General features: G+C 38.2%; 1 protein-coding gene across 7 annotated transcripts in view; it reads left to right on the top strand.

Annotated features, from left to right (window-relative positions):
• Positions 1 to 27,717, top strand: part of PIP5K1B (phosphatidylinositol-4-phosphate 5-kinase type 1 beta) — a 121,800-nt gene that overhangs the window by 23,346 nt on the left and 70,737 nt on the right. For 3 of the 7 annotated variants that reach the window (XM_032983868.2, XM_032983871.2, XM_032983869.2), the window contains exons 2-3: positions 11,426 to 11,504; positions 12,129 to 12,197. In XM_032983868.2, coding sequence (XP_032839759.1) covers positions 12,129 to 12,197 — 69 coding nt within the window. In that variant the 5' untranslated portion in view covers positions 11,426 to 11,504. Of the gene's footprint in view, positions 1 to 3,228; positions 3,276 to 3,673; positions 3,734 to 5,738; positions 5,810 to 11,425; positions 11,505 to 12,128; positions 12,198 to 14,325; positions 14,370 to 21,786; positions 21,856 to 27,717 lie in introns of those variants that run through there. The other 4 variants (XM_032983867.2, XM_042787969.1, XM_032983872.1 and 1 more) reach the window with 4 other exon arrangements.

The following is a 27,717-nucleotide window of genomic DNA, read 5'->3' as shown; positions in this document are numbered from 1 at the left end:
ATTTAATGTATTTAATAAGACATTACAGCTGATTAATGCCAGGTAAGGTAGATCAGAAAGTGGAGTATCACATTGTATACTTCAAATCATAAGTACACTTTGGTCCCTTGAGAATGTATTAATTGAATTGGGGGTTTTTTGTTGTTTTTCACTTTAGTTTATGGAAACTTTATAATGTTCATAGCCAGTGACTATACTTTATCTTGTTGGAATTTTGCTCTCTTTCTAGTTAATGATTCATAAAACAGTATGCATTAGGCAAAAGGTATAATTAATGTTTGTGGGTTTTTTTAGTTCCTAAATGCTGAAAGCTGTATTTTTACCTTTTGATAACCATGGTGTGGGCCATAAACTGACTTAGAAAGGGCATACAGTATTATTTAACTGAGTCATAATAATGCTTCTAACCCAGTTATAATGATGCGTTGAGGGGTGTAGATAGTGTTTCAGAGGGCTTCTGTGTGAAGGAAGGAGATTCTTCTTCAGGCCTCTCAAGGATTAGGAGACCTCTTTCATTTGTGGGAAAACTCGCATTCATTTTCCTTGGAAGAGCTGACAGGTTCTGGTCTGTTCTCTTTAAAATTCAGTGGTGTCAGGCTGTCTGTGGTTCCAATACGAAGTGCTCACCCACTGCTTCCCTTGTTGCTGGTGGAGAACTGTCTCCTTTTTGTTTCAAGTCCCATTCTCATTGTGTTCATTATCTTTTTTTTTAAATTGAAATAGCTAATTTATGTGCAGAAGTATCCTTTGCTTATAGCAATAGCTTAATATTTTGAATTTTCCCATAATATTTCCTGCTAGGTTATTTAAAAAAGAAACATCTAGCCATTTGCAGAGAATTTCCTGGGGAGGAAGACTGTGGAAGTGCTCATATGAACTTGCATTTTTTAATACAAAAATATTCATATTGGAGCAATTAATGTGGAGTATAAACCACATCTAAAAAAATAATGGAATGTTTCAGAACTGGTAAAAATATGTAGTAATGACTTCATTTTACTTTCTTGCTGCCCAAAACGTTCAGGGGCAGGTTTTTCAGTTTGGTTTACCAATTGAAAGACTGTTGGAAAACAATTTGGTTATATCATTTGGCAGTAAATAACTGCTTACAAATGTTTATTTGAAAACATTTGTATTGCAATTTAAAAGTTCTGTGGCTAGGTTTCCATACTTTAAAACAGCTGTACATATTTCTTCCCAAGATATACCTCATGTTCCTTAATGTCAGTAAGATAGGTATGTGTGCTGATGTGATTTTGTTTCTTAAAGTACACTACAAGTATATTAATTATTTCAGATGAGTGCTAAATTCAGCATGCTGTCAGGCTGCTGTTAGGCAAAATAGTAGTTGGTTGCTCATTCTGGTCAGCCTATCAAAGATTGACTTGCAGAATAAAAGTGTACTGTTCCTTTTCAGGGCAGAGTGGAGTAACTTGAAAAATACTAGCAGTTCTTCTGGTGCATTTCATGGTGCAGTTCTACTCTAGTGGCTGTAAAATGGCTGTCTCAGTTTGATGGCAAGTAGAGAGCAGCTATGACAAATAGCAGCTATTTCCTTACGTGCTGAGAAGTTCTTTCCTTAATTGGTTTCAGAATTTCATTTTATTGTATTACTCTTGCTTTTTGAACTACTCTTGTCTGATACTGCTTCTGAAGTGATTTTTTTTTTTTCTCCCTCGAAGCTTTCTCTGTAGTTTAAAAAGAAACACATTAGAAAGCCCATTTAAACCTGAAAGACTCCAGCTTTTGTGCTTTTAGGGCATTTCATAAAATGGGATAACAGTCTCCCTTTCTATAGCTTTGCAAGTGATTTGGGAAAGGTCTCTGCAGAACTTTTGCTCTGTAGGAAACTGAGAGCTCTTAAGCTAATCAAAGGAATTTTGGTGATGGAGTTGTTCTGTGCTGAGAATAGTACAAGGTAGTTTTTAAAATACAATTTTCAAGAATAAAGTGAACTTTCTGTTAAATTCTAGCTAAGATTGAGTTGGAGTCCAAGAAAAACTTCTACTAATTGCAGTTTTCACTTTCCTGAAAAAAAATGCTGGTTTTTTTAATTAATCATAATAGATTTTATTATTCAGTACAGTAACTTAGTGTCTCTCATCTGAATTTAGACACAGCTTTCAGATTCAGTGCTTATATCACTCTTTTATATCCATTTTTGAGTCACCTTATTTTTCACACAAGCTAGACACCTGAAAAACAAATTGCTGCTTAAATACACATTTAGGACTGTTACTGTAGCTGTCTGTTACTGTAGATATTTTCCTCCAAGCTAATCTTGAGTTTAGTTCTGGTGCTGTTGCCAAGCCCACTGGGCACTGCTGCTAACAATTCTTTCCATCTGCGTCTCAGTCTTGGTTCCTGGTTTTGTCACAAGTGGACTTGCAACTCTGAGGTTATGCGAAAGTGTGTGAGCAATTGAAACTACTGAGGCAATTGATCTCTCATTCAACATGGGCCAAAGGTCTGATATGTTGCATCACTTTCCTCGTCCCCTTCAAGTTTCCTCTTGATCGCAGGGGACTCCATGTGAAAGCTGTGCTTGTTATTGTAAAGAGTTGCATTAAGATTATCATTCTTCAGTTTGTTACTTTTTTGTTAGTTTAATTGCCTAGGTGAGTTCTGCTGGGCGCTCAGGAGCACTGGCACAGTAATGAGGATGCTGGCGAATGTGTTCTTGGAAGGCAGGACGGTAGCAGCACCAGCCTGGATCAGCTTAAATTGTTGCAGGTAGACAGCCTGAGTGATACATGGTGATATTGTGGAAACCAGGAGGAATCATGACAGGGTATCCAGACCTTCCCTTTCCTTTAAGACAGTACCAACTACATTTAGAACAGTTGCCTAATCTGTCAACAAATCTCCAATATTACCTATCACATCCTCCAAGGTGGTCTCTTTCACTTTTTAGCTATCTTCTTGCAGATGTATGGAAGGGCCCTCAAATGGAGACAAAAATGGGATTTTGAAGACTTGAATTTCTTAGCTAACACAGTTTCTGAAAAGATTAACTTAGCTAGCATTCAGTAAAAGCTGTATGTACAGAATTTATACTTGCAGGACACAGAGTAAGAAGGCATAGATAACTTGAAGATCATGAAAATCCACTCCAGCATTGAGCTTAGTGTTTCCACATCATATTGTACTGCAAACTTTGTTGTGACTGATTACATGCTAATACACTAATGGCCTGAATAATTCCCAGTGGTGTTTCGCTTACAAGTTGCCTGTGGAGAACTGATGAACAAATTATGCCATCTGTTTTAGTGCATGTGAATTATTTTAACCACAGCTTCTGTGCATTGTCCACTCAACAGTCTTTTTTGGAATGCTTTTCTAAACAAATAATTTCTGTTATCTTTCTTCATTATGTGCTTCTGTTATAAAGTTATGTTCGCACAGCAATGTTAATTGATGAAGAAAGATATAGTGTGGCTGACCTTTAGTTGAAGTGGAAAAAGGTGGATGAGTAGAGAAAAGATAAAGTTCTCAAAATGGAGCTTTACAACTGTTGTTAAGTTCTTGCTGTTTCATGCACATTTCTCGTCATAGTAATTTGTTCAAAAGCTTTTCTGCTTTTTATCTTCTTTGTTCACTCCTTTTTTTATACGCAGCTTTATTCATTTGACCTATTGTCCATTATTTTGTATGATTTTTTCTGGAGTTTCAGATCACTTCAGTTGTTGGTTTGACCACATTTGTCTTCTGGATATATTCTTTGCCCAGCAAGGTGGGATTGTTTGCACCTCTGTTTGTGCCATTCCTTTAGAAAATAAGTAACACCTCCAGTGTCCTCCTTTTTCCCTTGTATGAGACTTCATTCCCCTTGGATCTTACCTACCAATTATGTGAGTGATGTGGTTTGCCTCATTTTCCTTCCAAAAATCATGACCACCATGTTATTTGATCCCCGTCATTCAATTTTGCATGTACTGTCAAAGGCAAATGTAGAAGAATTTTCCCTCTGATTGTGCTTTTTGCTTTCTTAATCAACTATTTGTCCCAATGTGCTGCTGTATCTTGTTGGACAGCATGAATTGTGTGGTGGTGGTGTCTCAAAGTGTGATGTGTGATACTTGTTAGTAATATTAGGACCCGTGCCATATTGAAGTTGCCAAAGTAAAGGAGCAGAGCTCCGATTCTGGGCTCTTCAATGTTCTTCTACCTGTGCTCTTTGCTATGATACTATCATAACTTCTATTTTCTTCTATTGCGTACAGTTGTATATAGTGTGCAGATGTTTTCTTTCACTCCTTCCAAAGAAAACCCCATCTTGACAATTCTTATTCATTTGTAACTCCAGTTGGTTTTACAGAAAGATTGCTAGTCTTCCAAAAGCTACTGTTGTTAGCACATAGAATCTCAATTATGAAAACATTAGTAGCGATTGGGAAGTCTTCCTTGGCTATGTACAAATACACCTTTCTACCTCATATGCTTTCAGTCTGGTACAAAATAACGAGAAATTAATGAGGCCATTTTACTTTGTAAAAGGAGGGCCTGTTAGCAGTTTCTGCAAAATACACAACATGATGTCGTTTATGTCAGGGATCAAATGTTTGTTTGTTCTGATTGCTGGTCTGGCATCAGTGGTTTAGAAAAGTCTCATGGTTCTTCATACATGAACACCATCTACTACACAGTAGAGTTTCCTCTGCTTTTACAGTTGATGTTTAGAAAGATGTAAGAGATCCTTCAGTGCTTCTGGGAAGAGCAGAAGACACAGCAGTTGGCAGTAGAGGATAATTAGGCTAATAGGCAGTAGAGGAATAAGATAGATTTAGGACTCTGAATGAAGCTCTGAATTTTGTAATTCACAGAGGGAGAAAAAAAGCCAAACCACCTCTTCCTCATGGGCTTTCAAGTTATCTATGAGATGCAGAATTTTAAAAATACAGAAGTTACAAATGGAAAAGGATGTGTTAGAGGAACACAGTATGCTGTGTTTCCAAGGTCTTCTAAACTTTAATTCCTTTAGTAAATTTGCATTTTATTTCCATTGTTTTAAGCAAGTTTCCATCTGAAAAATCACAGCAGATTATTTTCAAAACAAATAATTTAATTTGTTACAGAAAATAAATCATGTAACTATAGCTTGTGCTATTGTTGTGGCTGTTTCTGTGACTGGATATTACAGCTGTAGAGTAGTCTGTTTTGCCTCAGAGAACAGGTTAATGCACTAGGAGTATCACTTTAAATGGAAGAGGGCAGGACTCTTCTAAGTTGTGCAGTCTCCCAGGTAATCAAACTGTGTTCTGAATACTTGTAAACTTTGATGGAGGTGGTATTTGCTGAAGTTCTACTTTTTTATTTGTTTCCCTTTCTGAAAACTAAAGGAGGAGGATAGATGATCTGACATTTCTTGCATTAAATCGAAGCATTTCAGTATAAACATATATAGTTTAGAACATAAATAACGCTAATAAATTACTTTTCAAATTAAGCCTGCAAACAAAAATAATTGATACTTCTATTACCACTATTTAAAAAAAATTTCAAATACTGTGCTGTATTTCTGGAAACAGGGGGTCACTGTAGAAACCAAACAGTATCAGAATCTTAGCATTGTACATGGGTTAGTTACAGAGAGCCTAAAAGTTATGGCAGGGCGCTGAAACTAAAGTGTTATTAAGCTAGGTAAATAAAGGTGGTGTGAACAGCTGAGACAACTTATACTAGGTGAACAGTCTAAATGGCAGTTTTGTAATGCTTTTTCCTTGCTTCTTTCTCCATAGCCTTTGTGCTGTCCTGGTGTTATGAAGACCATGAGAAGGAGGAGGAAATTTTTTTCCATTTTACTTTAGATGTGAGTTTCATCACTTGGCCTACTACCTGTGATCTCCATTCCCTACTTATTTTTGAGGCAAAATAGAAAAAAGTAATTAGTTTTATAGACTAATCAGGGCTTGAAACTGGACAACATGAACAGGGTTTTCTTAGGAATAATTTATTATTTTTTGCTGGGCATAACAGGCTATTTCTGCTCTGCTTTTTTTAGCTCAGTGCAGCTGTTCACTCTGAAATTGTTAGTCCTAGCATTAATTAGCAAGACCAGCCTCCATTTTTTCTTGGGGGCTACGTAACTGTCCAGACACTCATGTACAAAGAACGTTCACTGACATTAAAAGACATAAAGTTTTTGTATTGCCTCTTTTGTTACTCTGTGCACTACACCAAATTATTCTTCCTTTCACTTGTTTACATCTGCTTATTGGCACACCACCTTAGCAGTGCTCGCAGGATCTTAAACACCACTCTGCATTGTCTGGTCACCTCAGAATTAAGCCAATTAAATGATGAAAATTATAGTCAGCGTTGTTTTAAAGTGTAAGGAAAAGCTCTGTGAAGAAGCTAAAATGTAACAAAACCGATGTAGGTCAATCTTTTCACCTGATGTTAACTATTCAGCTGCCTCCTGAGCATTCTGAAAATAGTGCAACACAAAAAAAACCATCTGAGGTCCCTTCTTCAGTTCCTGTTCCCAGGGACACCCAGAAGTATGCCAATATTTTTAACTTGATTCCCTATGGAAACAAGATGTATGTATGCAGTTTGTATGTGTGTCAAAGGATATTTTGTGTGTCCTGAGCCACTTCCTTTTCAGATAATCTTATAAATAATCCTGCTGTTCAAATTCTACTGGAGGGGAATGGGGAAAGATATTGTCAGTTTTGGTTGACCTAAATTTGTCAACTAAATTTGACAATGGTCCAGAGTAGCAGCAGGTTTCATTTCTAAAAATAGATGAGATCATATCTAATTGGGAGAACTACCGCTGATGTACATACTACACTGGGTGGCAGAGACTCTGATTGGGATGGAGACTTTATAAATGCATTATCTGAGAGAGAGGTTTGTTCAGTGCCTAAGAAAGTGTGAGCTCCACTATTGATCATCCCAAGGAAGTAGGGGAGTTAGCTTTATTAGTGCCTTTTGATCTTGGAGCTGTTCTCCCATAGCTCCAAGAATACTGTGAATGGTGTTCGGGCACTCAGAGCAGGGGGTGGGCATTACAAGAGGACAAGTACTTAGGGGCTAGTTTTTCATTAATGAGTATGTGTTGATGGATTTCTTCTGCTGTGGAGCATTTTTGGTTTAGAAGTTTTTCCCTTTCCAACATCACTGCGTAATGAAGATTTCCAATTTCACACTGGAACTGAGATCTGGCAGTGTATGACTCTTGTTCCCCAAGTGGTTTGGTAGAAGCATGTTGCCATACAGAGCTGAAAGCCCATTTAGTGAATTGAGGAAATACCACGAGGAAAAGCATGACTGGTCAAATCTTACCAGTTAAAGTGAGTTTTTCAGTAAATGAAATGGCTGTGATTTTCACAGTTGTACTAAAAATGCTGCTTCAGAGTCATAATAGAGGAGTGACAAGGACTATGAAGGAATTCACCTTGATGACTCTTTTTAATGTAATAATCTATGAATGCTGTTTATAGAATTAGAAATGCCTGACAAAATCTTTACATGTTTTGCTGACAAACTGCCATTGTCCAAAATGTGATCTTGTGTTGAAAACTTCAAGTTACTTAGGACGGATAAAATGATTATTCTGATCATCTCCATTTTTTGTCTGGTGCTGACTTCATATCCTTGGTATGAATTTAATATGAGATTATGTGTTCTTTTCTAAGGAGTCAGCTGCCCCATTTTTCTGCCAGGCATTTTGTTTCTGCCTGGCAGAAAAGAACAGTTTAAGAATTAGATCTAATAAATAGATTATCTGAAATGCACAGAAGTATGAGAACCAAGCTTCTGGATTAATTCCAAAATTGTGTATTCCATCCCAATGCATTCTCTCACAAAAAAAAAAAAAAATCTGAAAATCCAATTGTGTGTTTCAGACTCTTAAAGATGAAAAATGTGCACTAGTCTATTTCATTTTTATATTATTGGTCTTAAATAGGTGTGATTGCTTCTTGTATTCTTTAACTTCCTGTATTCTCCCTGTGCCCATTGGAAAATTTTAAGTGTCCTTTCATTTGTTTGTTTTCCACTCCGTATATTTAAAATGACAGATTATGCCAGTTGAAAAGATAGCAATACATTTTCTTTCAAATGAGGTTTCTCTTTCTGAATGTACTAGCCATTGTAGAAGCCTGCCAGCTGTACACCTGGGGACATGTCTGTCACAAAAGCTAGGAAAAAGAGAAGTAAATTTTAACTATCAGCCAGGACAAAACAGCAGTTGTAGTGAGAAGCTACATGGCTTGTAGTTGGAATGTAATTCCTAAATAGTGTGTTTTATCAGCACTTTTCAAAATTATTTATTTAAGAAAATTACATAAATATGCTAAGAAATGCATTCTTCAAACAAATACTAAGTTTTTTTAATAATGGAAAGAAGGCAGAACTACTTTTTGGTTGGATTAATTAATGTGTGAGGCCTGTATGAACCTAACGACAGCGTTTGTCATGGATGTTGGCTTTCATTGAAGTTGGTGGGAATTCTGAAGTTCACTTGAAATTGAGCTGAAAGGCCATTCAAGTGTTAGTACCAGTATCTGTTCCCGTGAGCTGGGCCTAAGTAGTCAAGATTGTATAAGAACAGATAGTTTACTTATAATCTGGGAAAATGAATGCCTTATGCTTTCAGTAAAAGGTGAATTTCTGCTATAGAAGGAAAATGCAGTTAAAAATTGAAGAACAAAAAAGAGAAGCTGTGTAAGAAGCTTGCATTTTCTGTCTGTCACCTCAGTTCTCAAAACTCCGGCTGCATGATTGGCAGGGCGGTGCTGATGCAGTGGGCTTCAGGCTAGACAGAGAAAGTAAAAAGACGCCCTTGTAGCTTTAGAGGAAAATGCATATGGTACTTTTTTCCCAGAATCATGAAAACTACAGTTTGTGTTAGTTAAGCAGCATACAATTCAACAATTTCAGTGAAAGAAACTAAACTTTAAAACACAAGTTTTTTAATTTAAAGGTTGAAGCATGTATTTTGTAGGTGTGATTCTTTTAAGTCTGCAGTTACGACAAGGAGATGTTCTGAGCAGAAAGCTGGAATTGAAAGTGATAGACTTGTGTATCAGGAGCTGAACATGTCATGCTAGTTTTTGCTGCAAATAAGACACATGACCAAAATGTTGACTCTTCAAGATCATTTGGGAAAAACGGTCTTTAAATTTCTACTGGAGTTTGTTTCTCTTTTTTGTCATCATGTAGGATGTGTGGTGTCTCGGAAGCTAACCAGGAGATCTTTATAGCCTAGTCTTTCACTGAATTCCCTTCCCCTCCTCCCTGCCCCCCCTCCCCCTCCCATCTTACTTTATTGTGAGCCTCCTGTTTGTCATATACATGCAGAAATCCAATGCTTTAGTTATGGTAGTTTCCTGCAATTGCAGTAAATAAATAGATGATTGTAGGTTAGCCTGGAGGTGAGTCCAAGACTGTAACTTGTCTTTGCACTGTTAAACCTCAGCAGAACTGAGATGGTAGCTCATACTGTGCTCGATATAAAGCACTTGAGAAGGCACCCTATACCATTTCAGTAGCTGCTGAGCAGGGAGAAAGTACATGGAATAATACTTGCTTTGCAGAAAATTACTAGCATGGAATAGGAAACAGTTGTCACAGTGAAGATCTTGAAGGATGTTTAACAGAAGCCCAGTTAAGTTAGAGCTGTGTGCTCTGTTTCTCAAAAAATTAGGCACCAAAATAATTCTATTCTTGATGCCTCTAGGAATGAAATAAACTGGCATAGGTAGGAAAAATGTAACTTCTTCATGCTGTATGAGTTTTTGTACTTGTTACTGAACTTGGGATCTCGTCTGTTTTCCTATCCTTGGCAGTATTACAGGGGTGTATTTTTATATGAATGAAGTTCTTGAATAATTTGTCTGACCATTCTGGGAAGAAACAGGCTTTTCTTTTATGTCTGATGTGTTTTCTTCAGCTAACTTCTTACTGAAAGTTCACATGTTGCATTCATATTTGGCTTTTGCTTAGTATGTATGATCAGATTTCAGGAAGTTTCGGGAGTAGTAGAGCATCTTAATATATATCGACAGTCTTGGGGTATGTGGAGAACAACAATTTGGGGTTTTTTGGTAGTTTTATCTGGGAATCAGTTAGTTAAACAGTCTTCCTCCTACTAGCGATTAAAATGACATTTTTCTTCCTACAAAAGCTGTTTTAATGGAAGTTCTTGATGCCTGTGTTTGTGTACTGGTAGCTCCAAGCATGAATCAATATTAATTAATATTAAATGTGTGAATATAAGTAAGCTAGATAAAATGCACTCGGTTTTAAAAGGTACCAAAGCTGAGTTGTTGTCTTTAAGTAGGCGTTTGATATGTAGGATGATGCTAATGCACACCTAAGTAAAGGAATTATTGATTAAGATACATCAACTGCATGAAGGTTACAATGAATAATGTAGCTAGCTGCAGTAGGAAAATACTGGCATGTAATGTTAGAAGAGTTTTTTCTAAGGAGGCAATGTTTTATTCTCAGAAAATCCAAGCTTCCATTTGTTGTCCCTTTTCTTATTGTGTCTCAAGTGCAATTGATAGTCTGCTCCTCTGAAGAGGAGGAAAATACTCTCTTGAAGCCTTTTATGAAAAGGCTTCATAGTGGTATAATGTATACTTTTCAGATTACTGGAAAACTAAATTCAGTGAATGAGGTCTGGGTATAGTTTTGGGATTTTTAATCAACTTTTAGTTATGTGCAAGATGCTATTTGTACTGATTAAAGACAAATGAGATTTTTTTTTTTTCTTCCGGTGTGGTTGAGAAATTAAATTGAAGAATAGCTTTGCTGATGTGGCTTAAAACAGATGTGGAAGATGGGAGGGAGAACCAATTCCAGAGAAGTACCACATAATATATGATTATGTAATATTTACTCACATATTTAGTCAAACCATTTTGACTGTGAAATAGCTCATGCCAAGGCTACTTTCAGAAATTATGCTGATAGTAACTACCATTATGGGAAACTTCCAAAATTAGTTTATTATATATGACTGTTCAGTGTGCAGTCCTCCAAACCATCAATCCTACTGCTTATCTTTCTGGCTTTGGTGGAATTAAAATATGAGCTAACCCAAGTGAGTGGAGATCATAAGGTTTAGTTAATTTTTAAAGTCCTCATGTAATTACACAACACTTCAAATCATGTATGTTTACTGCTCTACATAAATGTTTTACTGTAGGGCTGCTTGTGCCACTGTAGTGAAATATCTAGGGCAGTGGGAAATTAGACTGAACTGATTCTATCCTGTGTAATACTGCTAGTTTCTGTGTATGTTAAATGACCCATAAGTAACCAAATTATGTGACATGATTCTTGAAAACCATCACTCATAGCTGGATTCTTGCTTGGGCTGGAAAATAGTAGAAAAAGGAAACACGAAGCTATTCAGTGAGATGTAAATTTGTGATGGCATAATGATAACAGACTTTTCCTTTAATAGGTTCTGGAAAACGTTAGTAACAATGTATGACTTGATCTTCAGTCTTGGCTCCAGATGACCTGTCCTGTTTTTCACAAGGGTATGTCTACTTCCATTGTGAAAGCATTGGTAAAATCTAGAACGGTTTTAAAACATGTCCTTGTAGCTTTTTGGTTTGTTGACTTTGGCAGCCACACTTAGAGGGTCTGACCCAAGTGATCTCTTAGTGATTTATTACTGATCTAGCATTACTTTCTAGCCATGATGAAGTGCAATGTCAATAGCTCCTTGGTCCTTTGAGGAGATAGAGCATGTCAATGCACCCACAGGCATTGGACCTCTGAGACATGCCACTGAATGTCTGGCTCACAAGCTGCATAGTTATGTTTATTACTGTTCCTTCCAAGATCATCTCATGCAGTCTAATGAGGAGCAAGATTTCACTGCAAGATCTTCCTTCAGACCTGCATACTGGTGTGGGGAAAAAGAAATAGAGGGTCATGTAGAATCCATCATATGCTGGACTTACACCTGGGGCAGTGCTGTCCTTTTTCTCTGCCTGGAAAATCCTTCTAGGAATACCCTAGATATGTCAGTGATCTTGGTGACTTGCTGTCTCTTAAAATGTTTGAATTTCGCAAGAAATGGATAATGTATGATGCTTTCTGAACACTTACTTTTCTAAAGCAACTACTTTGTTTCTAACTTAAGCTTCTGTTTTTAGATGTCGTCTGTTACTGAAAATGGAGATGTTAGTGCTGGAAAGCCAAATGAAGAGAAAACATATAAAAAGGTAAATAAGACTTTGAACCTTTTCATTGCATGTTTTTCCCTCATATTGGTAGTTCAAACCTACTGTAAATGAAATATATTTCAGAACTGACTAAATACAAGAATGAACAAAACATGTTCCGTGGATTTTTTGAAAGTACTTTATTCCTTCTGCAAAATCGTGAGACATTTCTACTCACTGCAGAACTGGCTAGCTGAAACCTTTTTGAGTACAGCTCTAAAGCATACACACTTGCTAAACTGATGGCAATTCTTTGCTGTTAGCAACAGATACACCTCTGGGCAAAAATGCTGTTGTCAGAAATTTAGTATGGTAAGTTCACAAATGCTTTGGATGCTTATGTGATGTGTCTGGACCACAAACCTACCTTACCACCTCCTCAGTGCTCTGCCAAACAGTACACTTTTTGTTTGCTTTGTTTTTTAAAAAAAGCAATGTTGTGTAAGAGAGGACATACTTAATGCCAGAGCATGCATCAACAGTAGCACCATAAGGCTATTTAGATATTGTAACAGTACCTGATACTGGTTTTGATTTTTATTTTCTGTCACTGTTGTTCAGGACCAGCATTATTTAGGTCCACCTAGCACTGTTGATAACTAAGGGGGGGCTGTGAGTGCAGATTTTTCTCTACATATTTACACAACCAAATTATTAGTTGTTGGATTTGATCATTTTCTTGATAGATCCACCTCAAAGAAGTGGTGATTTTTTTTTCTTAATTTCTGTAATTTGGGACAAAGTTCTATGTGCTCCTACAATATATATCATGAGTTAGGCTTTTTAATTTCTGAGTGTTGTCTACAGCACTGCTGGTGAAGTCAAGGAGAATAATAAACTGCCATTTCTTCCCACCCCGTTTGTTGGCAGCTACATTTTCAGTATCTGCATGGCCTTAACATTCCGGGTAATTTTCTCAGAAGTGCAAGGAAATAATGTTTGAGAAAATGCTTTTTTTTTCTTTTTAGATACAGGTTATGTTCAGTCTCCCAGCTTATGACTTTAAAATATTGAAGTCTAAATTGTTCTTGACGTTTAGTATTAGGAAGAAAAGTTCAATGCCTGAGGTGGACACTTGTGGTTTTATATTGCCAGACTAGACAAAACAAATCCTAGTAGTCCCAACACCAGTGAGTTTCCATTCCCCCCAGTCATCCTACATGTTCTTTGTTTCTTTTCAACTCTAAATTCACAGTATTCCAGAAAAAGCCTTGTAAAAACTTCTCATCTTGGCAAAAATTGTTCTGTGTATTTACTGGAAATACATCTCTGACAATACATAGGATTCACAACAACATTGCATTGGGAGATCACAATGACTATCATCTTGAAATTCTGACTTTTCTCTTGAAACACCAGTACTTGTATATTTTATGCCAGTTTAATTCATTTTCTGTACTTGCATCTTATGCCAGCTTAATTCATTTTCTTATACTTACACCCTCACTTGTTCTGTGTTCAAGATCCTGTGTTGCATATGCACTATAGTTTAGTGTTACCACCAAATATTATGCTCCTGCTTTTTGTGACGATGTTAATAAAAAAATTAATAAATTTTGACCATGCAATTTTTCCATGCAGGGCTTACTAGTAACATGTCTTTGCCTGATGTTTTTACTTCTAACAATGTATCCCTTCTATTAGGCCAAATTCTTTACAAACCTTGCACTTTCTGTTAATTCTTACCTTCTTCAGCTATTCCATGTAACTTTGTTTCATATTTTTTACAGAAGACCAGAGTTGATATGCATATCAACTGCATATGTCTGGAAAGTCGGTGAAAGGGTGAGCCTGGCAGCACCGGTGTTTGACAGAGGCATTTCATGCTATTTCCCATTTAATTCCATATTTTTAGATAACTTTCACAAGGACATCTTGTTCTCTTGAGGTCTTGTTTACAGTTAAGACCCTCCTATCTTTTGTCACCCATGTCCAATTTCTTCACTCTTTTATACAGGTATCGCATTTACAGTTCTCCAGTCATGTGTTGTTGCACTTTGTTTATTTGGCTGGAAAATACTTGCAGTTCTGTCCTGTGATTTCCTGTGCCACTTTCTCCAGAAATCTGGGCTGTGGAAGAGCTTGCTTCCTCAGCTGGTGCTTTTTCAGTTACTTGGGCAGTTCCTGTTCCCATCTACCATTGCTGTTGGTCACAGTGGAAACACTTCCGAGGTGAGATACTCATGTAGTTCTGAAGTCAGACTGTGCTTGCTAACTCATTCTTATTGCTCAGAGGTTTCACTTCCACTGTTGGGTTTTTTTATTTTTTTTAAGAAAACAAAGCATAATAAAGATGAAGAAGCTTGTGCTGTTCAGCTTAGAAAATCAAAGGACAATACCTTGGCTTGAATTGTGGCAATTCTGGTTTTTACTCTGCTCTGCTTTGACCTCTGATGTATAGCGCAAGTGCAGCTGTATAACTCCTGTTAAGGTGGGACTGAGTAAGTCTGTGAAGGGCTGTGGGGCAGGGGACCTGTGGTACTGGTGTGTCAAAGAAGTTGTGTCATGAGATACGGGCATGAAGAGTTTCAGTGGAGCAATAATATGGCTGGAAGTGGAAAGAGTAACTATCATTGTAGTTCAGCAACGCAGACAATAGGAAGGTTTTGTAGTGTCAACTTTTATGTGGGTAATTCAGGGGATTTCTGGTGATAATGCCAGGAGATAACAATCCTGAAATGTGATGACATTTTCAGTTTCAGCCCCATCCCAGGTAAAAGGTAACCCTTGCAAAGCAGAGAGATTAGTGAAGGAAGAGTTCATGCCATCATGCCATGTCTCCTCTTTTGGGACCCACTGATTGCACATGAGGACTTGGTAACAGTAGCTCTTGTCATGAGCTTAGTGGCTTGATCTTAGCTTTAAAACCTTCCTTGGACTCTTTATCTTCCCACAGAGCAAAATGCCAGTGTCCTCTTTTATCCTCTTCCAGCAATTGCAAAGGGGCTTGGTGATTCAGGATCTGCAGTCACTTTGTGACAAAAAGCACGATACTCAAATGCATGCTGGAATGTCTATAATGCCCAAAATAAAATTGAATCTCTAGTGATAAGGGATGGACTGATACTGCCCTACTGAAAGGTTACGTTTTCCTTGCTAAGGGGGTGGGGGGCGAGGGGGAGCAATCCTCAATCTGACCTACAAAGCAAAATAGCCTTCTGTTTTAAACAATTTTGCATTTTGCTTAATTAGATCTTGCGTCCATTCATCTTTAATAGCATGCAAATATTATGTCCGTGCAGCTTTAGTCATTTATACATGTGTATAAATTACATACAAACAGGAAAAGTGATGCATACAAAACATCTGCTTTGTGATGTAAAATCCAGTGACCCATAAGAGAAAACTAAATAAATGTCTTGGCTTTAGAGGCATTTTCCTTGTACCAAATCCAATGAGAAATAAGCTTAACTAATCAGTATGTATTAAGCAATGCTTTAGTTGCTTGATCTGGAAATGTAAATATCCCTTATTGAGAACTGTGAATTGTCTCATAAGAGAAACCTGGGAGAAACTTAGAGAAGATAATTTGCAAACACTTGATTTTTTTTTTTTTTTTTTTTTTAAATCAATCTGTTTTATGCTAGTGTAAAAAGTCAGTATTTTTTGTCTTGGAGATAAAGATGTGTTTTATTAAGTGTAAGTGAAACTGCTTACCTTAGCCAGTACAGTATGTCTCATTGATACAGAGATGAACGATAGCTTACTAAAACCCATTTCCATCAGAGGACAAATAATTTCTAGAAGCTGTTTGAAGAAACACAATTTTCCTCTAGGGCATGCAGAAAACCTTCCCATTCTTTTCCTTGTGGTTCACTCCCCCTTACTTCTGAAGACTCCGGAGCAGGCCATGTAAATACAGCTTTGAGCAGCAGCTGGGCTGTACTGACTAATGTGGAAGGGACATACAGCTGTAGTTGCACAGAGTGATGTGCAAATCAGTTCCTGCAGCAATTGGAGAATGAGTGGGAACTAAGGACTCCTCAATCTGCTCCCTCTTCTGTTGTTCCCTCTTCCTTTTGTAATTCTGCCTTTTGCATGCTGTTCATACTGTCAAGGTGTGCACTGCTGAGGGTGATGTTTTCATCTAGTGCACCTCATCTCTGAGGACTAGTTAGCTGTGAAAAAATGAGTTTCTAGCTCTATGCTAAGAAAATACATCTGATTCATTCACTGGTGAAAATGGGCAAACCTCTAAATGTCATTGTCCTTTCTCTGTATGTATACATCAAGTGTATTTTGGCCTGCTGTAACTCTTTAGCATTGTTTGGCCTTGGGAGAGTTCCCAGAGGGATTACTTGCCAGTTCATCCTGGGGGGAAAAAGGAATCTTGCCTATAATGGAAAAGTTTTTTCCTGACCTCTAGTATCTTTGCTGTGCAGTAGCAATATGTTCCAAACATGCCCTGAATCTATGTAGATTAGTTATAAGGGCTATCCATATATTACAAACATCTGTAGTGATGACTGGTTTTCACTGTTTTTAAGCTCACCTCAGTCAGGTAAAAACAACCTTTCTCCAGGAGAGCATCTCTGACTTCATCCAGGATAAATCTTTCCATAATAAGTAGTGGTCCATAGGCCTATCAGTTGCATTTCTGAGACTTTCAATTCTTCCAATATTTTATGATTTTGTTCAGCTCAGCTAAAATAGAGGTAGGTAACATCTTTATGTGAATTAGTTAAAACTGCATTTCTTCAATTTCCTACAATAGTAAAGTTGTGGCCCACTTCCCTGGCAGAAGAAAATTTGACTTGGCAGCTGCATGAATGTAATCACTCTGGAGCTCCAAGAAAAATGTCTTACATTACTAAAAACTTATGTGAGTCCTTGCATGAGCATTGCTACAACATCCTTTCAGACTCTGAAATGCATAACTAGACCAAGACAGTGGCATGATTTCTATTATGAATCATACTTCTTCATTCAGCTCTAATTTTTTTTTTTTTTAGCTTTTAGTTTTTCTGCCACTGTAATCTGACATAACCATTCCCTGACTTTTAATTGTCTGATACTATTTAGTCAAAGTCCTTGAGAGATGATGAAACACAACCTTCTATTTGTTTTTTGTTTTTTTCTTCTGAAAACCACAACCTTGCCTTGCATCTCCTTTCTTTAAAATGGTGTTACTTGAGATGGGTGTATTGGACTGTTCAGCTGCAGTCATTTGCTTCAAGTGTTATAATCTCTGAAACTCCTCCTGGTTTTTCTCTGTATCTGTAAATTTCAAGAAATTACAAAGTTTACAGTGTGAATATCACCTAAAAAAATTCAGTTGCTCCGATCAAAAGAACTTGGTTAATGGAAAAGACACTTCACAGATACATGTTCAATGCAGCTTTTAAGATAGAGGATAACTTTAAGATCAAAGAAATCCTAAATTATGCAAACTGTGACCAGCTCTTTGAGGGTTGTTTTGGGTGATTTTATTTTTTTTTGGGGGGGGCGGTGTTTGGGGTTTTTTTTTTTCAGAGAGAAACAGAGGGAAAAAAATGGAGAGAGGCTGTGGTTATTTGCTGCATTTCATGCTTGAAAATCCTAAGCAAGGTAAAAGGGAACCTGGCAACAAAATGCAGTCACCAGACTGTAGCTTCTCTTGGGTATCCATCACAGTCTTGTCACTGAAATCTGGAGTATGCAATAGCCGCTTTTTTTCATTTCCTCCTGATATTTTGCCGCCTGTTGTGAGAAGCTGCTGACATACATGCAGCTTTTGCATTGCGATGTCATCACTCACACAGTAGTCCTTAAATCTGCTTCCTGACAAAACAGACTTCGGTAGCATCCTGGTGCTTAATACTAGGATGATGTCAAGAAAAGAGCACAGACATATCTATCAAAGCACATTAAGTGTGTAGAAGAAAATCACACCAGAAAACAAAGCATATATATATATATATATATAGTGCACTTGTGGAAACCTGCTTCTAGGTTACCAAAATGTGTATTTGTAATCTGAAGGCTGCCACACATGTATACAAGTAGATGTTGTTTCTTATTATTACATCTCTTGCAGCATTTCTGCTTCACACATTATAAGCACTTTATGAAACCTGTTCAAAATTGCATATTGTACGTGTGAGTCACTTTGCCCAGGAGCAAAGGGAATTTGCCTAAATAAAGGAAAACAGTTACTTATTGTTAGAGTTTGGAAACATGTATGAGCAGCATTGCTGCATCACTTTTGGCACTGGCTTATGCCCTGCGTGTAATGTTTGCACATAGGATACTTATTCTTGTAGACATTGAAACTTCGCTACTGGAGTTTTTGCTGCACTGGGACCTATATTGTCAGTGGCACTTCGAGCACTTTGTACATCTGCAATGATACTGAAATGACTGTCTTTAATGGCTTTGCCTGGAGCAATGGCTACTACCAAATTTATGGGTCTCAAATTCTTTTTCTCAGAGAGATAGAAGAACTAAAGCACTTGGATTCATGGCTACTCATGTAACTTCAGTATAAATATTTTGAAATGGAGGAAAAATGAATTGAAGGCCATGGAGTCACCTGAATCCAGTTTTGGAAAATTAAGGGAGATCAGATTCAGCTTGGATCAGAAAATCATTCTGGTAGAAGTTGAGCTGAAAGAATCTAATGTGTAGATGTTCTAAGTATTTCCTGGGAGAGCATCCTGACAAAGTTGTTAGAATTATTCAAAGAACTACAAGAAAACTACTTTCACCAACTTCAAAGTGTAATTATATCAAGAGGAAAAAAAAATCATACAATATTATCAGTTGCACTTGCTTAATGATCTAGCACTGATGTTTGCATTCAGCATAGTATGCAAGGAAAATATAAGGTCTACTGTTTATATTTTAATAGCACAGCTGTCGGTGTGTATAGTTTAGAAAGCACAGCCAATGCTATGTAGAGAAGCATGTAGTGCTGCATTAGTTTCAACCGAGGCATCGCTCTAGGGTGCAAAGAAAATGAATGGCAAAAGGACATGGCATGGACCAGTATAATGTCAGCTTTCTGAAATAAGAGATACACCCCAGATATTTCTGCTCTTTGCTGCAGACCTTTATTTTTCTAGGTCTATAGGACCATTTCTAATTACATCTGCATTGTACAAATAAACACCTGTCTGTTTTTCTGATTATTTTGAGTTATAGATTGCCTTATTATAAGAAAAAACATTGGGTAGAGTTTTCCTCTGAAGATCACAGCTGCTTCTTGCAAAACAGACTAGTGGTACTAAGGTAATTTTGTTCTGTAGGAAGAAAGGACAACTTAGTAATAGCCATTCACCCCTCCAGACCCATCCCCACTCTGCTCAGCAGCAAGGTCCAGAGGTGAGGGTGATGGGCAGAAGTCCAGCTTCATGAAGTGTGACCTGCAGCAGCTAGACAAATACTGGATAGAGAGAAAACCAGTGTGAACTGAAAGAGGAGTGAAGGAGTAGTGTGGCAGTAGTGACCCATGGTTACAAGTTGTGGAGAAACAGTTAAAGCTAGTTCAGTGAGTGGGATTTCCTAGTAACTATTTTTATGTCCCTGTTTGTGATTTAATGTAAAAGGAAATTGATAGCTCAAGTGCGGCAGCTGCAGAGAGCATGATGAGATGGGGTACCCACCTCCAGAAGCTTCAGCAGAAGCAGCTGCAGAAAGTGGTGTTTCAATGGGACTGTAAGCTCAGCAGGCACTCAAAGACGAGAGCGCTCTCGTGCAGGAGCAATGGACTAGGTAGTAACCATATATACATCTTGAATCTAATTGCAACTTCCTCATGTTCAGAGAGAGCTCTCTTTAAATGTTGCTTGAAGAAGACATACTGTTTTTCAACAGGCACTCTCCTCAGGCCGTTTGGCTTAAGGATTTACACAATTTGTGAAGGCTTAGTATCTTTTCAGGAGTCTGGAAATTATAAGATCTGTTTGCATGGGAGTGATAGTGTGTGTGGATTCCTGTAACTTAGGGTAACAAGTGTAACTAAAGAACAAATGCTGACTTGCAATAGAAAATTCACATCTGCCCTAACCCATGTGGCTTGAATAATTTTGACCAAGTGAAACCCTGTGGATTTCTCCCCCCACCCCCCCGACTTCACTGAGAATGCCGCCTGAAGGAAGGCATCTATCATTAAGTTCCACGAAGCAGCAGAGTGGACTGGTGAGGGAGATGAGAGCAGGATTCTCCACAGACAGCAGTAGAAAGAAATGAACAAATGGTAGCAAGGTTGTGGGAAGCTTGGCTGTGTTAATCAGTGCTGACTTCTGGTCAGATGCTTTTTTTCCCCACCTCTTACACAGAACTGTGATAACAAGGTATCTCTGCAATTTCATTAGTCAGATTTTAAAACCTGTTTGAATGTCAGTAGTACAGAGGGTAAAAGAAAGTAAACATCATCTTGCCTTCCAGAGTGATAATGAGGTGGAGTTGCTGAAGCATAGTTGGTTTGTTGGTTTTTTTTTTTTTTTCCATTGCTTTGTAGCACTTGCAGTAAGGCAGATGTCTTCTGGAAGAATCATCCTCTTTGGCCTGTTCTGACAAGAATGTTCACAGGCCAAACTTCAGCTGTGATAAAATGAGTTATAAAAAGGGAAAACAGATAAACAAGGACAAAGTTTACATCCATGCAGTCCTAAAGGATATCCCTAGGATGTCTACTTTTAAAGAAGGCAAGAATGTTAGAGTTGTATTTTTCACGAGCTGCTTGTGGGGAATACATAAAGACCTAGCAAGGAACAAATGAGACTTAAGAAGGATGTGAAAATGACTTTGCGAATGAGAGTAGAGATGAGCTATTAAATTAAGTGACACTTGCATCTCGCTTAGTTCCTCTCTGCTCATGGTTTGTTAAATGATTTGTTTTCTGTCATTAGCAGTACCATGCAAATAATGAGAAAATAGAAGAAACCTTGTTTAAAAGAATAAACCTATTTACCATAGCTGAAGTCTTTGTGCACTATGTTCTCAGAACCAATCCTTTACTGTCGCATCAGTGGTTAGTTAGGTTTGCTAACCATTTGCAACTTTCACACTCTAATAGAAATAATTATTGAGCAATGTATAGTATACTTTCTGGAACTATAGTGCCTATATTTTTGTCTTCCTTGGATTTTTTTTTAATTATTTTTAAAGGACAGACTTTTCTAATCCTTTCAGTACCCTTGTCCCTAACTTGCACAGTTGTTAAATAGGTTCAGTTCAGTTGACTTTTTGTTACCCAAATGTAAACTGCCTTTGCATGCATTGTACGTGTCTGATTAACACTTTTATTTTATGAAAATAGCAAATGTAAATTTTACAGAACTAGCCTGAAAGCAATTATCTGTAGGAAAAGCAATGATAAAATCCTACTTAGTACATTTGCAGGATCATGCAGAAACTTAATACCTGATTTGAGAGGATCTAAATCCTCATTTATTTTGCTAATCTGAAAAAGGATTTCAGCTTGGAGCGATGTAGAGCAAGTGGGAGACCCATCTGTAGAGAAAAGTAATTCATGAGACAGCACATCTAGTGCTAGAATATTTGTTAATGCAGATATTTTATATACCTGTGTTGTGTATTGTATCCTGTTTTCATCCTGTAACCTGTTATGCTTTGTGACCCTGCATGTAATTTTTCATCTCTACAGACCTTCTAGCAATGCTGCACAACAAATACAGAGAAAATACGTAATTACTTTTGACAGAAAGGGGAAAAGGTATGTTTCATATGAAGACAATTTAAGCTTTTATATGCAGGGGTAAAACTGGAGACGCTTTTTGTCTCAACAGTTTAGAAATTGTGGGACTTCTCCTGGAGCACCTTATCCCCAGTACATCTCTTCCTGAAATGCAGATTTTTTCCCTTTGCTAATCTGTTCTCATTTAACAGGCTACTTGTGGTAGATGAAAAAGAAGTGTTCCTACCTGCTTTGAAATACTGGCACTCTGGGACAGTAATACAGAGAATACGGGCAATTTCTCAGTTTTCATGGCTGCAGGAATTGTAATTTGCATTATACTTAATCAAACAGTTTCGTTATTTCCTTCTCAGTAGCTATATAAGATACAGTTTAACCTGAATTTGTGTCAGTCTTAATTTTTCTCTCCTGAACTAACTTTTGTTCAAAACCTAGAGTGGGGAGAAGCTCTACTTGATTCTTGTTGTGGATTGAAGAGAAATCTAGGGGTCCCACTACCAAGACAGGAGTGTGCTGGCCATGTGGGACAGAGCACTGAGCTAGCATAAATTCAGTGTCCATTGAGATGTGTATAGGATGTGATGACACATTAATTTTGAGGAGGTAGGCCTTTTGCTATTTCAGACTTTGCTTGTCCTCCTGCAGCCAGTAGAAAGACAAACATAAACCCTATCCAATTCTCTTTATGCTATGAGGGTGTGGTATTTTTTTTATTCACATGGGTGTCTGACATTAGTGTTTATGTGAATTGTGGAACTGATACTGCTGAAAACTTTTATCAGCTCTTCTCTAACTGGTTGGCTGGACACAGAGAAACTGTTGCTGCACTGTAGGAAGAGTACCAATGCATAGATTCTGGGAGCTGGAGAAGAAAGAGCAGACCTGTCCTATTCAACATTAGCATCAGAAGTGAAGATTAGTGTAAGTCAGTAAGACCTTGGCTGGTATGAGAGAGATGAGGTTGTCTCCCTACACCCATTCAAGTTTATGCTGTTAGAGGAGCAAGGAGGACAAATCCTGACACATTAGGATCCACAGTATCAGAACCAATCAAAAGTAGTTCAGTCTGAAACTGGCAGCATTTTTGTGGATTTCTGTCTCCATTGTCAGTACAAAAACCACCAAAGCACCTGTGCAATAGACAGTAATACCCTAATTAGCAAAAGGAGGAGGGTAAAACTTTTGCTTTATTGCGCCCCTTTAGTTAGGAAAAACAGTTGTTGTCACAGTGTGCACCATTTGCTACAAATCCAATTAGTTTCATAGTCTAAAACTTATCAGCTGAAGCTGTTTATCCTGCTGATTATTCTCATCTTTTAATTTCTTAGAGCTTCAGAAGGCATTGGTGACAGGTTAAGTGGTTCAGGAGTCACTGTACACTCACTCTACACTATCAGCTGTACAGTTACAGCTGATACATGGACTCAGGGTCACTTTCTGATCCTCTGCATGAGGCTAATAGGAAGAAAATTTATTTCAGTCTCTAAAAGCGAGAACTTGTGACACAGGAGGTTGCTGAATTTTATTGCCTGCCTTACAGCAGGAGAGTATTCAAGAAGAATTGAAAGAAATAAGGGCCTTAGGTTTGAAACTAGATTTTGCTTCTTCATGGGCATTGAAAGAGCTGTCTGAGTAAGGAAAAATGTGTGAGAGAGTTAAATGTTTCCATTTGCATTTGTAGATTCCAATAAATATATTTTTGTAGTAATAAAATGGATAAATCAAGAACGTTTCCCCTAGGGCTTGAGGAGCAGCTTTTTTATTTCTTCCTTTGATTCCATTCTTAATCACAAAGTAGTAATAATAATGAAGTTAGATCAAGACAAATGTTGGTATTGAAACAGATTCCAAGGTTTGTTTTGTTTTCATTTTAAGGCTTGTGAAAACAAAAACTTGACATTTACTAAGGGGATATTGGGTGACCAGCCTTTGTTGGGGTTAACTTATAACAGTGGTTCACAAACAGTTGATTTTGGGTCAGCAATTGCCTTCAGCATGCAGTAACTGCTATGAGTTTGTTTTAAAACAGTGGTTAAAGTATTCTGAATGATTTCATGACATTGCTTTTCTGTTAAACCCATTGCTGTGATTGCTGTAGAAACAATGGGTGATTACTAATGGCACTCTTGAATAAGAGTGGAAATTAAGAAGAAGGTAACCCTGTAGGTAAAGTCTGCACCATGCTAGTAGGAGGCCTTACATTCTGCCCTCCAGAGACTGTACGTCTTCTTTTGAATTTGCAAAAATCCTGCAGAATGTGTGTATGAACTTGAAAGGTGATCCAGAGTTCTCCTCTTGAAATCATATTGCCAGGTTACATGCCTCAGTTTTTTGTTTGGTTGTTTTTTTTTTTTTTCTTTTTAATAGCTTATCCTCATTAATTAAATACAGTACTGTGCTACCTGCTGCTCTTTCAGACATAGTTCATTGATGTGGCAGTGAACAAGATGGGTTTCCAGCTATGAAACAGAAACTCTGTTTGTATGTATATGGGTTTGATCAAAGTTACATAATTACTGCTTTTGTTGAGTATTAAACATTCATGAATAGAGGTACACTTCTCTGTCTTTTCTAAAAATAAGCAGTCACTGTAGCATATGCTGTTCTGAGAACTGTAACAAGAGTCGTTTTGTGTACTTGAACCCTTTCTTATGCAATTTCCGTTCCTGAAATGTTTTTGTCAAGTGCTAAAGTAGTTCTGACCATGAGACTTCTGGTGTTCTTTGCTTCCACTGGTACAGTCTCTTACTTGTTTGGTGAATGAGAGGTAAAACCTGAAAATGGGCACAAAAATGGTTTCTTCAAACTGGTGAAAATACACCATACCAAGAGAAGATACTCCCTTACTGATAGCCGCCTTTCCCTTCCCAATTGTTTTCTTTATTCACTCCTTCCATCTTTAGTCAAGAAAGGAATTCTTAAGAAATGTTTTATTTTGATTCAGTCCTGCCATTTTTTTATCTGTCCAGCAGGATTGTCTAGTCAGCAGGAGAAAGTTTCAGAGGTGGTCTCAATTTATGTATATACATTATCCATCACAATTTGGTGCTGTCCTTTTGAACCCTTCTCTCCCGTGCAAACCCTGTTCATTGAATTTAAGTCATTTAACTCTATGTGTATAGATTTTTATAGAGAGATTTTTCTTTCCTCAACACTTAATTTCTCTATGGATTCCCCCCAGTTAATGCACCTCTTGCCCTGAGTGTTAAGCAAAACTTAATAAATACATATGTATCCAGAATCTGCATTTAAACATTAGCCTGTATTGTGGTGCCTTGACATGTACCTACAGTTGCCTGGAATTTGTGACTGTTTTTCCAGAAGATAATGCATGCTGTTTCAAACTCCTGAAGAGTTTGAATGTCCAGTTAGATTATAAATGTTTTAAGAAGATCATGATGGATGGCAGTAGGCTACTTCGTAAAGACAGGCAGGGAAACAGAGGAGGAGAAGTTCTGCTTTATGTTAAGGAGAACCTTGAATGCATAGAAGTCAACTATGCCAACTGTGGAAGCCCTATCGAATGCCTCTGGGTCAAGATCAGGGGGGCTGTCTTCAAGGGGGATCTTACAGTGGGCATCTGCTACCAACTTCCAAACCCAGAAAATAAGGCAAACAAAGCAATATTTGGATCACTTAAGCAAGCCTCAGGTCAACAGAACCTGGTTCTTAGGGGTGATTTCAACTACCCAGACATTAGTTGGAAGAACAATACAGCAGCTCACATATCATCCGTCAAGTTCCTGGAATGCATAGAGGACTGCTTCCTCATACAAATGTTAGATGTGCCAATCAAGAATGAGGAACTTGTGGACTTGTTACATACAAACCAAGAAAACCAACGTTGTAATATCTCAGTGATAGCCTTGGTTGCAGTGCTCACAATGTTGTGGAGTTTGGGATCCTGCTGAGCACACTGAAGGTTAGTACTAGGACAAATTTTTAGATTTTAGAAGAGCCAACTTGCACTTTATCAGAGCTCAGTTGGGAGGGATTCCGTGGGAAGCTTCCTTGGAGGATAAAAGAACTGATGAGTGCTGGGAGTTTTTCAAGAGCACTCTCCTGGAAGTGCAAAACCAGTTCATCGCCTTTAAACGTAAGGGAAACAGGCAGAGCAAGAGACCCCCTTGGCTTAACTGTGAGATTTTGAGCTACTCAAAACCAAAAGAGAAGCATAACAGAGATGGAAAAGAAGATAAACACCTGTTGAGAACTACAGGGGCATTGCCAGGATGCGCAGAGATGCAGTTAGAAAAGCAAAATCTCAGCTCAAATTGAAATAAGCCAGAGATGTGAAAAACTACAAGAAAGGGTTCTTCAACAAGCAGAAACAGAAGGAAAATATTGGCCCACTGTTAAGCAGGAGAGGTGAATAGTCACCAACAGCGCTGAAGTGGCAGATGTTCTCAACACTTTCTTCACCTCTGTCTTTACCAGCACTGTTGGGCCTCAGGCTCTGGGAGCAAAAATCCAAGTTGATACAAAGAGACCCAGCATCAGTGAAGGAAGAGTTGGTATATGAACCATTGCAGGAGCTTGAACCCTGCAAATGGATGGATGATATGCACCCAAGGGTGTTAAGAGAGCTGGCTGACATAATTGTGTGACTGCTCTCCATAATCTTAGAGGAGTCGTGGAGATCTAGGGCTATCCCAGAGGACTGGAAGAAGGCTAATGTCACCTCCATCTACAAGAAGGACTTAAAGGAGGATCCAGGAAATTACAGGCCCATCAGTCTTACTTTAGTCCCTAGGAAAGTTATGGAATGAATCCTCCAGGGGGCTGTCACAAGTCAAATGGAGCATATGATTGGGAACAGCCAGCACAAATTCACCAAGGGCAAATTGTGCTTGACAAATATGATCTCCTTCCATGATGAAGTAACCTGCTTGGTTGATGTGGGGTGAGAAGTGGACACTGTTTACCTGGATTTCTCCAAGTCTTTTACTGTGGTTCCCCACAGACTCCTCCTAGAGAAACTGATGTGTTACATCTAGACAAGTGGTCTGTGCAGTGGGTGGGGAACAGGCTAAGAGGCCACACCCAGAGCGTGGTGGGAAATAGCACCTTTTCCAGCTAGGAACCTGTCACAAGTGGGGTCCCCCAGGAATCAATGCTGGGCCCAACACCATTTAACATCTTCGTAAGTAATCCGGATGATGGGATCAAGTGTGCCCTGATGAATTTTGCCAATGATGCTACACGGAGTGGGGAAGTGGATGCTTTGGAAGGGAGAGCCACCCTGCAGGAAGACCTGGATAGGCTGGAAGAGTGGGCTGACAAGTGAAAGTGATTGAGAGACGGGACTCCAGATGGATGGAAGCAAGAAGTCGTTTATTGCCAGTAGCTCTTCTACAGTTATACAGTCTCTAGCAGTACTTGTCAACATTTGATGTGTCATTATCCTCTGTCCGTAATACACCAGGCAACTCATTGGTTACAAGTTAGTTACTGCTCTCCTAAGCCTATTGTTTAATTAAATCTTACAAGCACAAACACAATGTCCTGTACACTTTTAGCTCAAGGCAGAAAACTTTCCACTGTTTAAGAAACAGCCAGATGTTTTTCTTTAATGTAGCCATGCATGTTTTCTTCAGACAAAGCTCAGCATCCTTACCTTGTTTTTCTACATTCCTGTTTGCTGCTCCCAAAGCTTCTGGCCCACCAAGGTCAAGATGTCCTCATCATTCACTATCTGTACAACACTCTTAGTTCTTCTTCCCAGCCATCCTACTACAAACAAGGACCTTATGAAGTTCAAGAATGGCAGGTGTAAGGTCTTGCACTTGGGGAAACAATCCAGGAGTGCAGCACAGGCTGGGATCTACACAGCTGTGGAGGAGCTTTGTGTAAAGGGACCTGGGGGTCCTGGTGGACAAC

The sequence above is a fragment of the Tyto alba genome, unplaced genomic scaffold (genome assembly GCF_018691265.1).
Source record: "Tyto alba isolate M040663 unplaced genomic scaffold, T.alba_DEE_v4.0 Super-Scaffold_13, whole genome shotgun sequence".
Classification (NCBI taxonomy): domain Eukaryota; kingdom Metazoa; phylum Chordata; class Aves; order Strigiformes; family Tytonidae; genus Tyto; species Tyto alba.
Note: the sequence above shows the minus strand (reverse complement) of the source record. Positions and strands in the feature narration are given on the sequence as shown.